The sequence below is a fragment of the Coniosporium apollinis genome, assembly GCF_000281105.1.
Source record: "Coniosporium apollinis CBS 100218 chromosome Unknown supercont1.9, whole genome shotgun sequence".
Lineage (NCBI taxonomy): Eukaryota > Fungi > Ascomycota > Dothideomycetes > Coniosporium > Coniosporium apollinis.
This window is the reverse complement of record NW_006913271.1, coordinates 548,707-563,050: the sequence shown is the minus strand read 5'-3', so window position 1 is coordinate 563,050 and position 14,344 is coordinate 548,707. Positions and strand designations below refer to the sequence as shown.

Genomic DNA, 14,344 nt, shown 5'->3' with positions numbered 1-14,344 from the left:
CGGGTGCCGCCGATCACTCCAGCCCTACCGCAACCTCCCCGGAGACGGTTCCTCAGGCCAGTCGCCTAAGGTGAGGAAGGGTTCACTATGCGTTCAGAAAAGCTCTCCTGAAGATAATACTTGCAATTGACTCCCAGACGCTAGCTGGCACGCAAGAAGAACAGAAGGTCGAGCCTCGATCAGATGAGAATGCATGATGAAGGGGTACTGAAGGTAAATCACCCCACGCCAATGAAGCATGTGCATCAATGTGTTGTCCGTTATCATCGCTTGCTCGTGGCTTGTCGGCGGCCTCCTGGCGAATGCGGAGATCCTTGCATGCTGCATGGACGTGAGCTAGTATTCCAGAAGATGCCTCTCACTCTCCCTCTCCAGCTCTATCACGTCCTGCTCCAATGAAAGCACTCGCACGGCAGACGCCTTCGAAAAGGCGGAAGATAAGGCAGTCGATAATACGGATGGATGTTACTCCGACACGGTCCCTGAGACAGGAAGTTTCGCGCTGCAAGAGCGACAGCAGATACCAATTTCGGTTGGCTCAACGACATCGAATGAGACAAAGCACGGGTCGAGAACCTTTTGTGTCCTTAGCGTGCGGTGCGGAGCGATGGTCAGCCGAGCTTACGATCTGGGGTTATGAGGGGAAAGGGGAGGGCATCTCCGTCGACTTCGTCGATGACTACCTTGGGACCATGATCAGTTGCAAGACCAGATGCTCTGGTTGTTAGGGCTGCAGGAGCAAGAGATGCCCGCACCGATTCGTACCTTGAGCCAGGTGACCGGCGCCAACAACAGACTGAAAGTTGGTCCCAGTCGCGCCTCAAAATCAAGAATCCTTTCGCGAGAGGAGTAGACAGATCACCGATGTGCCGCAGAACCGCTCCCGCAGCACATGACTCCGGTGCCTGTTGGGTATCGCTTGTCCAGTCCCTAGCGTTTCACCTCCAGAGGCCGACGTCTCTTTCCAGACAATGCCAAGTCAGGCGTGGGGCTTTAGCTCCGCTAACTTTAGCATCAAAGATGTGGCTTTGGAGAGCACAAGCCCTACCCGACAGCCACTGCGAAAATCCAACGGGATCCACGGATGCAGGTGTCTTTGCCCATAAAAGGCTGTTCTTCACCACGGTCGCCGATACCGGACAGCCGTGGATAGCAGCTCGATGGCATGAGGTCAACCATTGTTTCCGAAGCCGGTCGCCAAGTGTACCGGTCCCAAGCCCGCTGCGTCGCTTTAATCGAGAAATTCACTCGAGTAGAAAATATGCACCTTCTCACTGGCGTTCGGGATCACCGATGCGTGAACAGGGGTGGTCTCGGTTTGACACACGTGTCGCGACGGGTGAATCAATGCGCTAGCTAAAAGCTTACTCTGATAGGGGTCTACGTGGCGCTGGCAACCTTATTTATCTCGGCGCTGGCAACCCGAGACGCCTGCAGGTGACTATTGTGTGATCAAAGCGACGGATGCCTCGTGGGAGTCTTGGTCCGGCGGTTGGTGCGAGCAACTGAGTCGGCCATCGGCCTTGTCTCGAGTCGTTCGCGATCTCATGTCGTCTGGTACGGCCCTGAAGGCCAGATGCATATTTCAATATCGGTACAGTACCTATCACGAGCCGGCCAAGAATAGACTTGGCCCTGTGTTGCATTTCCCTGGTATGAACAGGGAGTTACATCAATCTACGCTGTGCAACAGGAGTACTTGCAGTTGGAAGAAACCTCCAATGGAGTCACTCGTCGGTGCCACGCAAGGGCCCGGTGTGGTGTTCCTGTGGAGAGCGCCTTCTGTCATTCCATGGCTGGCCGCTGCCAGCCTTACAAGTATCCGATACAGTGGACGTGGGGATGGCATGGACGGAAGATTCCGAGTCGTGTCATTGCGAGGATGGACCATGGGAGGTTCGCCAAACAGGCATCAGGCTTGCCAGAATGCCAGGGATCGCGCCCGGGTGGCCGGCCTCATGAGGAGAGCACGGCTCAGTATGAAGTCTACACGATTGTATTGCTTCTCGGCTGCCAACCCGGGCGCTACGCTTTGCACAAGGGAGTGTATCGTGAGCAAGGAGCGGCATAAAGCATACAGAACCAATCCTGTTGGAAGAGTAACGATGGTCTTGACGGACCGTTACCGGATGATAAGAGTTCTCCGGAGGTTACTCTCGAACTAGTAATCATCGCAAGTATACGTACGACTCGTTGAGCGAAGTACTACGTTCGCCGTCACCATCATCAACCGTCACGACTATCAACAGCGACGCTGCAATACCTTAGTGTCGTTAAAAATGTCTCCTCACGCGGCGGAGTCCGAGGCTGTGCCCGAGGCTTTGCAGACCAAGCGCTCCGACCACTTCCCGTTCGGGCAAACGGCGCTGTAATTTTAGTCCACCCGTGTGTTTCTCCCAGGGGTCAGGAAACGTACCAACCATGATACACGGCCATCCACCTACCATTGACCTAGGAGCACAACTATGACAGACGGTGCCGCACTGAAGAGCACGACGAGTTTAATTAGATGCCCCCAGGCCGTCAATTGCACCATACGTAGGCGAGCACAATGGGAAAGCGATCTACGGACATGAGCGAGCACCGCAGCAGATCATTCTCCAGAACTTTGGTCCGGCGACGTGGTAGCGCCCTATCTTGGCTCTGTCGATTGGCGGTGCGGGCGTAGCGATTCCGCCAACCTTCCCGAGAGGAGACCAGCAGGGATAATCTTCCAATCGAGCGCGTCCCGTTGTAACTCGCTATCCTCAAGCAGCCAGAATTCGCTTGTCGAAGCCAAATCTGGCATCGAGTCAGCCAGCCATAGGCAACGCCAGGGAACCTCGCGCTGTCCACTTCTGGCAAGGCCGCAGAGACCAGAGGACTGGTGCGTGCAGACGCCGTGCATGGTGCAGCCGAGGGGCTCTGGCACCACACCGCATCCTCTGGCAGGCCGGCTTACTTTTGCGCGGTCGGAGCTCGCGATTGAGGCGGAGAGGCTCCAATAAACTGGCGGACCGCGCTCAATGCACCGCTGTCTCTCTTATTCTCCTAGCGGGGGTTCACCGTCTGCCCACACTCGCTTCATAGCTCACACGCCGTAGGGCAGGACTAGGGGCTGTCATGCCGCTCGTTTGTGCTGCTGCGTGTGGTTGTAACGGGCGCCATGAGCGTCTATATACAACCCACCTTCGCCCCCAAGTCCTGATCCCGAAGAAACTCAATCCAGAACAGATCAACACCGACCTGGAATATCTACGAGTTTATCAATCAGGCTTCCAGGCACGCAAATCCTTACTCACCCGGGCCACCCATCACACCCGGGATCCTACCCGTTCCCTGATCTTCGCTACCGTCCCGCCGGCCTTACCCTGGACAGCAATCATTGACACGGATACCACCCACAACAGCAGCACACGGTAGATCTCTAGCAAGCAGACAGGTCACGGTCGGAAGGCAGATCAGTTCCGACAGTCGCATGCAAATATCTCGTATCTCCCAAGGTATCACCGTAGCACCGCGATACGATCACGAGCCGGAAACCCCTATTTCATCCGCCCCCAAATGTGAGACCTCTTTCCCCTGTGTCACAATCCCTACAAGACAGATATTCCTCCGATGCAGCCAAGCCTTCGTCACAACAGGACCGCTAACATAGTTTTTCTAAGATACATCCCATAAGTCCTCGCTCTCGTTTGGTCGATCCATCACCGGAGACGGACATGGTTTCTTACGCTGAATATCCTTCCACAATGACATCTGGAGACTTTGATCTCTACCCACCGCAAGACGACTACGCAAATCTAGCCGCGGCAACGCAGTCGTACATACCTGCCACCTCTTACGCGGATGGCTCATATCTCACAACCTTTGACTCTTATCCCTCAGTGCACGCCTACTCCAATGTATCTAGCTCGCAAGAGCCCCATTACAGCCTCAGCGCACCATCTCACAGTATCGAGAACATGACACCCGCAGGTTCTCCAGCCCACTCGATGTCGTACTCTTTCGAGACCATGCCACGAATGATCTCAACAGCTTCAGAATCTGACGCATCGATTCAAAGCACGTCTTCATCTGCAACGGGCTCCCCTTCACAGCACCCGCACTACCAAGAGCCTTGGACGAGCTTCGACCAAGGTTTCAACGGTGCTGGGGCTCCTGAGTCTTTCGAGTCGTCCGGCTTCGAGTACCACGCCCTCGTCCCAGCAGACAAGCTCGGCTTTGTGGGTGAGTCTACAGCAGTTCGTTCGTCTCCAGAGCCATGTCTTTCTCCTTCTCCCGTTTCAAAGGCACGGCCGTCATTTAAACCACCTTCTTTGCCGGCGTCAGTAACCTTTCCACTATCACCCTGGAAAGCGATTCACAGGAGGCGTTCAGTCACTAGCTCTCAAGATTGCACGAGAAGAAGAAAAAACTCGCTTCTCTCGCACCAGATCTGGCCGGAGAGTGCGTCTCCGGAGGAATCTCAGTCACTTGCTTCTTCCTGCAGCTCTCAAAGTCACTTCTCATCCCCTTTGACTGGAAGGAGGAATGTTCTCGTCGCTTCGCTCAACTCTAGTTGGTCCCCTTTCCCAGCCTCGCTTTTCTTCAGATCTTGCTTCTGATGTTGTTGGTCTTCAACGCAGTCACTGACGGGTTGCTTGCACAGATCCCACTCTGATCCAGCCTTTCCCTTCGCCGTATCCGTATCCGTATTCTGCGCAATCTTACCCCGCGTCGCCGTACCCCGACGCTCAAAATCCACCATCCCCTCATTTCCCCTTCGTCGAGCAACCGCCATCACCGGCGACCTCAAGCACCTCCAACCAAGCACCATCGCGGCAGTTCAAGCGTAGCCAATCACCGTTCCTCCAGACTATTGGGTGGCAGCCATATCCCAACCTTAACGGCGGCCGAAGACCATCCCTAGCATCGATACATTCGCGCCACTCGCAGTCCAGCCGGCGCAGTGGGTCATTCGAGCTCGACGATGAGACACGGGAAAAGGGCATGTGCCCGATCCCAGAGTGCGGCAAAGTGTTCAAGGACCTTAAGGCGCACCTGTTTACTCACCAAAAGGAGCGCCCCGAGAAGTGCCCCATTACGACCTGCGAGTTCCACGTCAAAGGTTTCGCCCGCAAGTACGACAAGAACAGGCACACCCTGACGCACTACAAGGGCACCATGGTCTGCGGCTTCTGCCCAGGCTCCGGGTCCGCGGCGGAGAAGAGCTTCAATCGCGCCGACGTCTTCAAGAGGCATTTGACCTCCGTCCACGGTGTCGAGCAGAATCCGCCAAATAGCCGCAGAAAGTCGCCGGCTTCGGCCAAGAGGCCCTACAGCACCTCCTCCCAGACCACTGCCGGAACGTGCTCCACCTGCTCCGTCACCTTCGCCAACGCGCAAGAGTTCTACGAGCATCTCGACGACTGCGTCCTGCGCGTCGTGCAGCAGGCTGACCCTAGCGAGGCCATCAACCACAAGCTGCTCTCATCCGTCGCTGACGATGAAGACGTCAAAGCAACCATGGACCGCCACTGCCTCACCAACGAGACCGCCGCCGACTTCGCGCCTGCTTTCGACGAGGACACCGAGGAGAGCGAGGAGCTCGAGGACAACGACGACGAGAACGACGCCTCCTACGGCGTGCGCAGCTCCGGCCGCACTTCTGCCAGGGCCAGCAAGAGGACCTCGAGTTGACAACTAGCACACTCTCGGGGTGTGGCGGCTTCGCAGCACGCCGGGAGTGGCAGCAATGGAATCACCAAACCCAAGTCTTCGGGTGCGCGAGGCAGTGGGCGCGCAGGCCTCACCTACAGCAAAGGCGGCATCGGCATGAGCGGCGCCGGGCGCAAGAAGCGCAAGAACTACCCGCCTAGCTGGGGCTGTGCGACAGACAAGATGCGCATGAAGAAGAGGGTCCTGTGCGTCTATGACGGGCCCAGGCGCCTGTGGAAGGACGACATGATGCTCGATCAGGAGTTTGAGGTCCGGATGAAGCTGCCGGATGGGAAGAACTACGTCACGGATCTCGACGTGCAGACGCTGAAGCGGGCGGAGGCGATGCATGGAGCCACCGAGGAGGAGAGAGGGCCGTGGAGGCCGGATAATGTGCAGGAGGTTGATGTTGAGGAGCTGATGGCTTGAAAAGTTGACGGGACCTTGGGGATGAGTGTACTTGTATGACCTCGCATCCGGTCTTTTGCCATTCTTCTTTTGGTACGGGCGTTTGAAGGGAAAAGAGATACCAGCTGGGAACTTTGGTAATTGTTCTTTTGGCGCGTTGGATCGGGACGAGTGCATGACCGCTGTATGGCTATTGTAATGTCGATATGGACAGTAAGGGATAGGGATGAGCTACATTGGATAGGCTTGCCTGGATTAGCAGATCTACTACTTCCACCTGACAAACTTGGGCTTCAGACTGTGATCTGGTACATGGCAACCCCCGGTTTCGCATCCGTAACCTATGGATGCAATGTGGTTATGATGGTGTCTAACCTCCAGCCTCTGGGAAGTCCGGGTCATGTTTTGGCGAGTCGGAAATCGCCGATCCCAGTGTTCTGCCATCTCCTGTGGACCACGACTCCACACCACGTAACTATGTCAGAGGACGGCCAGAGAGGGCGCACGTGTGGAGACACGGTAGGTAAGAGAGATTCTATGTCTGTCTCTTGATAGTGGTGCGGCTGACACGTTTCCAGGTGCCTTGAAACGGAAGCCGTCAAACGCCCAGATGGTCCAGCGTCAATCTGTGGCCTAGTGTCAGTCTTCAGCGTCCATCTATGTGCCAGCTCGAGTAAGCACTCCAGCGAGCTCAAACCAGACCGCCTCCCTGTGTACCTCACTTGGTTTAGCTATTTGCATGTACCGTGCTTGAGCAAACCTTCAAAGCGGGACAGGTGGCTGGGAAGAATTAAGGGGAACTCATGAAGAGAGCGTAACGCGCAACCGGTGCGAATGCGCGGCAAACATCCCTCGTGTTCTCCGGAGCCGCTTGGCTCTGTCGAAGGTGGACTGGGCACGTTCAATCGGATTCGATTCGTGGGGTCTTTACGCTCGAAACCGCCGATGGACCTCACAAAGCGCAGCGGGATGCGGATTGAACAATACTGCTTCCCGGGAAACCTCAGTTTAGCAGACGATCTTGCATAAACAGGCTGCCCCTATGTTGCTTCGGATCTTGCGGCGAGACGCGAGAAGTGCCGAAGAACCGTGTCCGGAATGCTCAATCACCTCTTGTGGAGCTGACTGCCGTAGCAACCACGGGCTTACCTTCCGGCCAGTCGGAAGGCTCTCACGGTGACGGCCGGATCTTTGTGGACTAGGTATGAACTGAGGTTGGGCTCGCCGCGTGAGTGGAGGCCTGCAACCTTCATTGGCATCTCTCTAGCAAACCGCCTATTCCAGAAGCAACCTGACGCTCACTGGCTGTGTCAATGGTAAGTCTTGCGGTAGGATAGCTCAGTGCAATCTACAGACTATATATTGGGAGCACAACTCCCTTTCCGTGACACAGTCTTGCAAAGAGCCGCTGCTTTCTCGCCGTTAACCTCAATTTATATGGTTAGCAGTGAGCAAGTGTCCATCGTTATCTCTAGAACAAATTGCATCTTTCATTCCCAATTCGCGCATCTTCTTCGCAGAGTGATGTTGAGTTCGCGTGCATTCCACAAAGGCATGCCAGCACTCTCCGATCACAACAACACCCCTTTTCACGCGCCAATGCTGAGATGCGCCGCGCCTTCTCAATTAAAAGCGGCCATTCCGTGTCCGTTCATCTTCCGCACTGATCTTTTGTCACTCGTTGAAATACCTCCGCTCTCCACGGTCCTTTGAAAAGTAACCAGCTCCAACTCCGGTCTTTCTTACGTGCATTATATCCCATACCTCTTGTCCAGCTTCAGCAAGCTTGCTGCCTACACACTCATTCCACATCCAGAATCGTGAAGGGGAACGATCCACGCAAAAGTAGCCATGATCCGCTCTATGGCTTTGAGGCTCCTTGGCCTGCTCATATCGCTGCTTTTCGCCGGGACAGTATCTGCAGTACCCACTGCTACTGTGGAGGGCCTTTACGCTTCATCGACTCCCTTGTGCCCGGCCACTGGTGCTACCAACAACGGAACTATCTGGGTTGGCGCCAATGGATACCATTACGAGATAGGATGCGATAGGATGTATGCCGGCGCCGACCTTGCAGTCTCGACTGGGAACACTGATCTCAGCCAGTGTCTTACCCAGTGCGAAGCTTACGCGAATCGCGCCTGTGTTGCGGTCACCTTCGATGAGCTATCTGGCTCATCCAATACACCGCACGTAGTGGGAACGTGCCGCCTGAAGGGTTACGCCTTTACACCGCTTATTGCGGACACAAGGAGGGACGGGGCGTACTGTATTGACTGCCCAGATCCGTCGCGGACAACCTGCACTGCAGCAGCAGCAGCATCAGCTGTCACTTGCCCCGCTGGCACCCCGGCCGTCAATTTTCCTCACAGACCGTCTTGTCTCAAATACGACTACCACGTTTATTGCAGAACGGTTTTTGAAGGCCAGATAGTCAACGGCGTATCCTCTAATATCTTGTTAGTCACTGATATCACTCCGATCCAAGGTTGGACCTTTGAGACGTGTGAGAGACTGTGCGATGTCACTGCAGAATGTGTCGGTGGCAACTGGAACCAGAACCTCAAGAGATGCAATTTACGAAGGAATATCATCAACCAGGCCACTAATGGCACCACTGGCAATGACAATGAGTTGGGATTCTTGAAAGGAGCGCTCCAGCCGTCCGGAGGGGGGGCCGCTCAACCAACCACTACAACGACGACAACACCTTCTCCTACTACAACGACAACAACAACTGCCCCTGATACAACGACCACTACTACAACGCCGTCTCCCACCACAACCACAACAACAACAGCTCCTGATGCTACGACCACAACAACAACAGCTCCTGATACTACGACCACAACGACCACACCTTCTTCAACGACAATGGATCCTTCTGAAGGCTCCGTTGTTTATGTCACCATCACTTCAACTGCACCCGGTGCTACAGTGATTCAAACTCAAGTGGTGACTACCGCCGGCTCAGTCGAATACGTGACTGTGACTTCGACTCTACCGGGCAGCACTTATATTACTACAGTAAGTCGCCTGCAGTTTCTGCTCTCTGTTCCAAGCTAATGTTACCAAGGTCAGGAGCACCATTGTGTCCACAGCTGTAGAAACGCGAGAAATAACGTACACCTCGGTTTCGGTCTCCGCTGGACAGCCTGTCACTGTCACGGCAGTCTCGACCGTTGTCAGCACTGCTCCGGCCTCGACCATTATTATCACCACCGATACGGACGAACCCACCGATACCGCAACAGTCACGACTACACTCACGAGCCCGACGAGTGAATCGACTCCGTCGCCGACGAGTTCCATGGAATCCACTTCGTCTTCCTCGAGTGACATGTCGATGCCATCGTCTACTCCCTCGAGCAGTATGGAGAGCAGCATGACATCAAGCGATATGATGACGAGTTCTACGGAGTCTAGCAGCATGGAGCCGACGTCTTCCACCGAGTCCAGCAGCATGGAGATGACTTCTTCTACAGAGTCCAGCAGCATGCGTATGACATCTTCTACCAGCAGCGAAATGACTAGCAGCACTGAAATTTCAAGTTCGGAAATGATGTCCTCAACCACAACCGATACGAGCTCCACAATGTCCGAGCCTACATCCTCCTCCATGGTAAGCTCCTCCGCCCACTGATTTTCCAACCCAAGTCCCACCGCTAATACTGCCTCCCAGGAGCTAACATCAAGCAGCGCAACATCAAGCAGCGAGACATCGAGCAGCGAGACGTCAAGCTCGATGGACATGTCGATGACGTCGTCCTCCACGATGGAACCCTCGACGTCGTCTTCCATGACGGACATGCCCTCGACCACCTCGTCCTCGACGGAGATGCCAATGACATCGTCAAGCTCGATGAGTTCCATGTCGACCATGCCTGACAACACGCCCTGCACGGATGCGGTCACTGTGACTACGACAGCTTGGCCGAGCGGCTATACGCCGCCTGCGAAGGTTAAGAGAGATGTCAAGGAGAAGCGGGAGGAGGGGAAGCAGCTGGATCAGAAGCGGAAAGCTTGGTATTGAGGGAAGAATCTGGATGAACGTTTGGGGTCTATGGCTGACTAAAACCGTTGTTGGCTTGGTAAGTGGGCAGGAGGACTTGGATTAGAAAGATGTGTGGAGCGTTTCTGGTGTCGTGTTTCTCTTCATCAGACATAGACTCCGTGCTTCGTGGTGGGAGCTGGCTGTGCTTAATCATTTTGCTGTTTCGGATCAATGGGTATTGCGGTCGTTTCTGCGAAGACGGCTTATGGTGCTGTGTAGCAGACTTGTACGCGGTAGAGTAGCATTAGCGACAGCGTCTCAATCTAAAAGTCGGTCGAGAACACTGCTGTGGCCCTCTCTCTCCAAGGGCAGCACCATAGGGTTTCCGCTCTGAAGAGAAAGGCCTACGCTATCTCCCTAATATTGGACGTTGTCTCAGTGTAGCTGTTGCTTCGGTGGCCCACGATGATTCTCGATTGTACCATGAAGACTGCTTGTGTTAGCTTCCAGGAGTCCGATTGCTGTCATACGAGGGACAAGAGGGAATGGCCCGTGTTTGACTTTGTAGATAAACCGCACTGCATCGTGTGATGGCAGCACCTAGACCCTATCAGCATCCTCAATATGGATAGTTCTAAAGCCGACACCCTGGCGCTGCGGGTTGGCACGTCATGTACAGCGTCCACATCGACTACCACCACTTCTCACAAAGCACCCTCCGCTCATCCATCCCCTCTACTCCCCTCAAAAACTCCACAAACTCGTCCGTCATGCGCGCCGGCCCGCATACATACATAACCGTGCGCTCTGCTTCGCTCGGAGACCCGGCCGCAGCGGCTAAGTCTGCTCGTGCAATCCGCCTGTGGTGGATGACCCCGGGGAAGCTGGGCACTTCAAGCTCTGCTTTGGTGCCGCTATTGTCTGTGAGGTAGAGCTGCAGATGGATGTTCGACTTTGCTGTTGAAGAACTAGCCGCGAGGCCCATCAGGCGGTCGAGGAAGAGGATCTCCTTTGCCTTGAGTTTCGAATTGGCCGCTGGAGGGGGCTTCGTCGTGTACAAGAAGTGGACCTCCCCTGGCATTTCGCCTGTTCGTCGCAGATGCGCTAGGATGGAGATTAAGGGACTTTCGCCCGTTGGTATTAGTGCTGCATTCCCTTCCCGCAGAAATAAAGACAGGTGATCTTAAGCTCTTGATGGTATCAAAATCAAGACTTACTTGATCCCCACGCCTCCGGCCACAAAGACTACCTTATTGATACCTCTAACATCTATACCCGGAGGCGGCCAGACGAAGCTTCCCCCAACCCGAACGACGAGCCGCGCACCGAGGATCTCTTCAGCGGGCCGCCATAGCCACTTCGCCGGAGGGTTTGCCGTCTTCTGCACCGCGAGTTCCAAGTGCGGCGCATCCGCAGACGCAGTAGTAGTGCGAGGCGGCGCAGCCTCTGCAGGCGTAGAAGTGATGGTGAAACCACCTGCTTTTGGCAGACCGGGGATGTGGACGTCTAGCCATTGTCCTGGGAGGAACTATACTGCGGATTTCTTCTGTTGGCAAATGCTCCTCTTTTATCTTACTCGTTGACGTGGTTTGCGGGCACGCAACACGTAGAGCTGGAATAATCGACTTGGGAGTGACAGCTTGACGCGGAGAAAAGAGGAGAAAGTCATCAAACCTTGACGCCACGCTGCCTGTCGAAGACATTTAAGCGCAGAAGGCGGATGCTCTCGTTGATAGGCTCGATATGGCTTAGAATGACCTGATGGAAGCCACTGTCACGAGGCTCGCTCGCGGTGCGCTCTTCGTGGCTCATTTGCGAGCGCGGGATGGTCATGATGGGTATATTGCGGAGTGTGGCGAAGCCCTTGGTGTGGCGAAGAGCACGAGTAGCGGCACGAGGTATACAGAGCAACATGGCACAGATAGCTGCTGCGGGAGGTGCTGGTATAGATGGGGATGCGAGATGTAGCTTGGACGAGTCATGTCACGGGACCCGGGAGGCAAAGAGCTTATTTCTGACTAGAAGTGGATTAAGCCACCATCAAAAGCGTGGAGGGACATGATTATCACGAACTCTGTAGCGAAGGCATATGTGTGTAAGTCTAGCCCTGTTACGATCGCAGAAAGCTCCGCCAGCGCCTTGCTCCTTTTCCATACCGACGCAATGCCCATCCAAGCGCTTCCCCACGATATCCAAACGCCATGCTATGCTGGTATGCTACAGCTCTAGGAGAGGGAGAAAGACCGTCCATAATCGTCGGCCTGATCTCGCCTTCCCTCACTTGTTGAGCTTAGCCTTCTTCTTTGGCCGTTCCACCAGCTCAGGCTCAGGCTCACTCTCCCCTTCCGCGTCCGCATCTGCCATCTCCTCGTCGCTCCCACCGCTACTCTCATGCGCTGAATCGTACTCTTCAGCAGGGTCGCTGTCCGAATCGGCCCGGAAGTCCTCGTCTACGCTCTCATCGTCCTCGTCCGCGGAGCCTCGAGCGGCTTGCACTGCTTCTTCTTCGCTGGAGGCAAGGTCGTCATTGTCCTGTAGGGCTGCGGCTAGTAACGCGCCCGACTGCAGATGATAATATGTTGGTATACATAGTTTTGTATATAGTCAATAGGGGCGGATATAGGCTTACCTCGTCAAGCATCGCGTTCTTGAACTTAAGGTTCTTGGTCTGGAAGAAGTTCTCCAAAGGCGTTTGTTCCTCGCTAATCGTTAAGTGTCAGCGTGTTGCGTGCTTGCTGCTGTCACAGATATCAATGGACTTACCGGTTGATGTTGCTGAATTGGTGCTCGCCTTCGCCGTTCTTCAGCGTGATTGTGATGTCAAATGTGCGACTCGCAGATACTGCGCCACCAACTCGAGACAAGGTGATGAGCTGGATCCTGTCGAACGACACATATGTAGCTGGCTTCGGCACGAACATGAAACTCTTGTCCAGGCAGAAAAGGTGGCCTTCGTTCGCCTTGATGGAGCATTTCACGCCGGACTGTTGGTGGTGGCTGCTGAACTCTTTGGAAGGCGTGATGACTTTCTTGCCAGTCAACCCACGGAAGACCGATGCAATGACTTGGGCAACGGGTGCTTCATATCGTGTCTGGAGCTTGCCCTTGTACTTCTCTTCCAGAAGCTCGTCAGTCATGTTTAGCTCCAGGGTGATCTCTTCATCCCGCTTAAACTGCATAACCAAGAACGGATACCTGGTCTGGCCTTGCCGTAAAGGAGGATCCAGTCCGATGGTGATGAGCGTATGCAGATCGTCCGGCTTCGGTAGCAGCAGGAACTTCTTGATCGACTCATATTGAATCTTGTAGTCGTACGTCTTACCACGTAACCGGAAGGAGTTCTCGTACATGTCAATATCGAATCGTCCTCTGGGCGTCAGGTGCAAAATGTCTAGGAACGTGGAGTACGTGTCGCCGGCGACCTCCCCAATCTCAGCTTTCTCCATGAGGGTATCATAGAAGAGCTGTGCCGCATTGGTTTCCTCGACTTCCTCGCCATCTTCAGCATCCTCACCACCCTCCTTCTTCTCCTTCTTCGTGGCGGCGGTTCCGGGAATGTAGAAACGCATCTCCACCAGTTGGTCTACTGCGCCACCTGCCTTCTTGCCCCGTCCTCGCGCGCCTCCAAGGTGTCCGTTGGTGCCCGTGTCCTCGCCGTTCGCTGGCAGAGAGAACTCGACCGCAACTTCATTCTTGCCCGCTAGATTCGTGTTGGAGATCTCGCTGTACGGTACTTCAAAGGCTGGTCGACTCTGCACGTTGAATGAAAGCTCCGCCTTTCCAAATTCCGCCTTGCCCCAGTTCCAGCCACGTAGTGCATGCTCCTTGCTCTCGACGTTGATGCTGTAGTAGTTCTTGAAGGATCGCGCCACACGGTCGAAGTCCTGGTCGCATTAGTCTGGAACTCTAACACCGCAGACAAAAAATGTCTCACCTCTTGCTGGAAACCATCTAGCTGTATGACGCCAGCTTTGCGCGAGTACACTTTCAACTCGTAGCCTCGTGCTGCTCTACTCCACTGTGCCTGTGTGATGTCGCCACGGTCGAGTGTGAAGGTGTCGCCGCCGCCCGAGGGCTTCCAGCCCATTCCTGACTCTGCGAATCGACATTTTCCGGGCTGCTTGGACAGGTCAAGGTAGATGCCGTCGAAACTTTCCCTGTGCGACTGTTAGACCAAGGCTAAGGGCTTCAGCATTGAGAAAAGAAGTTGTACACCCCCGGAACTGGAACCGCTACTGGCATCTTGTAGCGTTCGGAAATTCC

At 54.8% G+C, this 14,344-nt stretch overlaps 4 protein-coding genes across 4 annotated transcripts; 1 reads left to right on the top strand and 3 right to left on the bottom strand.

Annotated features, from left to right (window-relative positions):
• Positions 1-3,731: 3,731 nt before the first annotated feature.
• On the top strand, positions 3,732-6,108 carry W97_02541 (uncharacterized protein; the record flags this gene model as incomplete). The annotated part of the gene is made up of 3 exons (XM_007780441.1): positions 3,732-4,209; positions 4,631-5,656; positions 5,753-6,108. The coding sequence occupies 3 exons, from the start codon at positions 3,732-3,734 to the stop codon at positions 6,106-6,108; spliced, it is 1,860 nt and encodes a 619-aa protein (XP_007778631.1).
• A 2,979-nt stretch (positions 6,109-9,087) lies between these two features.
• W97_02540 (uncharacterized protein) lies at positions 9,088-9,960 on the bottom strand (the record flags this gene model as incomplete). Its single annotated transcript, XM_007780440.1, has 1 exon — positions 9,088-9,960. The coding sequence occupies one exon, from the start codon at positions 9,958-9,960 to the stop codon at positions 9,088-9,090; it is 873 nt and encodes a 290-aa protein (XP_007778630.1).
• An 812-nt stretch (positions 9,961-10,772) lies between these two features.
• On the bottom strand, positions 10,773-11,914 carry W97_02539 (uncharacterized protein; the record flags this gene model as incomplete). Its single annotated transcript, XM_007780439.1, has 3 exons — positions 10,773-11,205; positions 11,299-11,609; positions 11,756-11,914. 3 exons carry the CDS (start codon positions 11,912-11,914, stop codon positions 10,773-10,775), a joined length of 903 nt encoding a protein of 300 aa, XP_007778629.1.
• A 444-nt stretch (positions 11,915-12,358) lies between these two features.
• W97_02538 (uncharacterized protein) lies at positions 12,359-14,168 on the bottom strand (the record flags this gene model as incomplete). Its single annotated transcript, XM_007780438.1, has 4 exons — positions 12,359-12,643; positions 12,711-12,783; positions 12,845-13,965; positions 14,016-14,168. The coding sequence occupies 4 exons, from the start codon at positions 14,166-14,168 to the stop codon at positions 12,359-12,361; spliced, it is 1,632 nt and encodes a 543-aa protein (XP_007778628.1).
• Between the last annotated feature and the right edge of the window lie 176 nt (positions 14,169-14,344).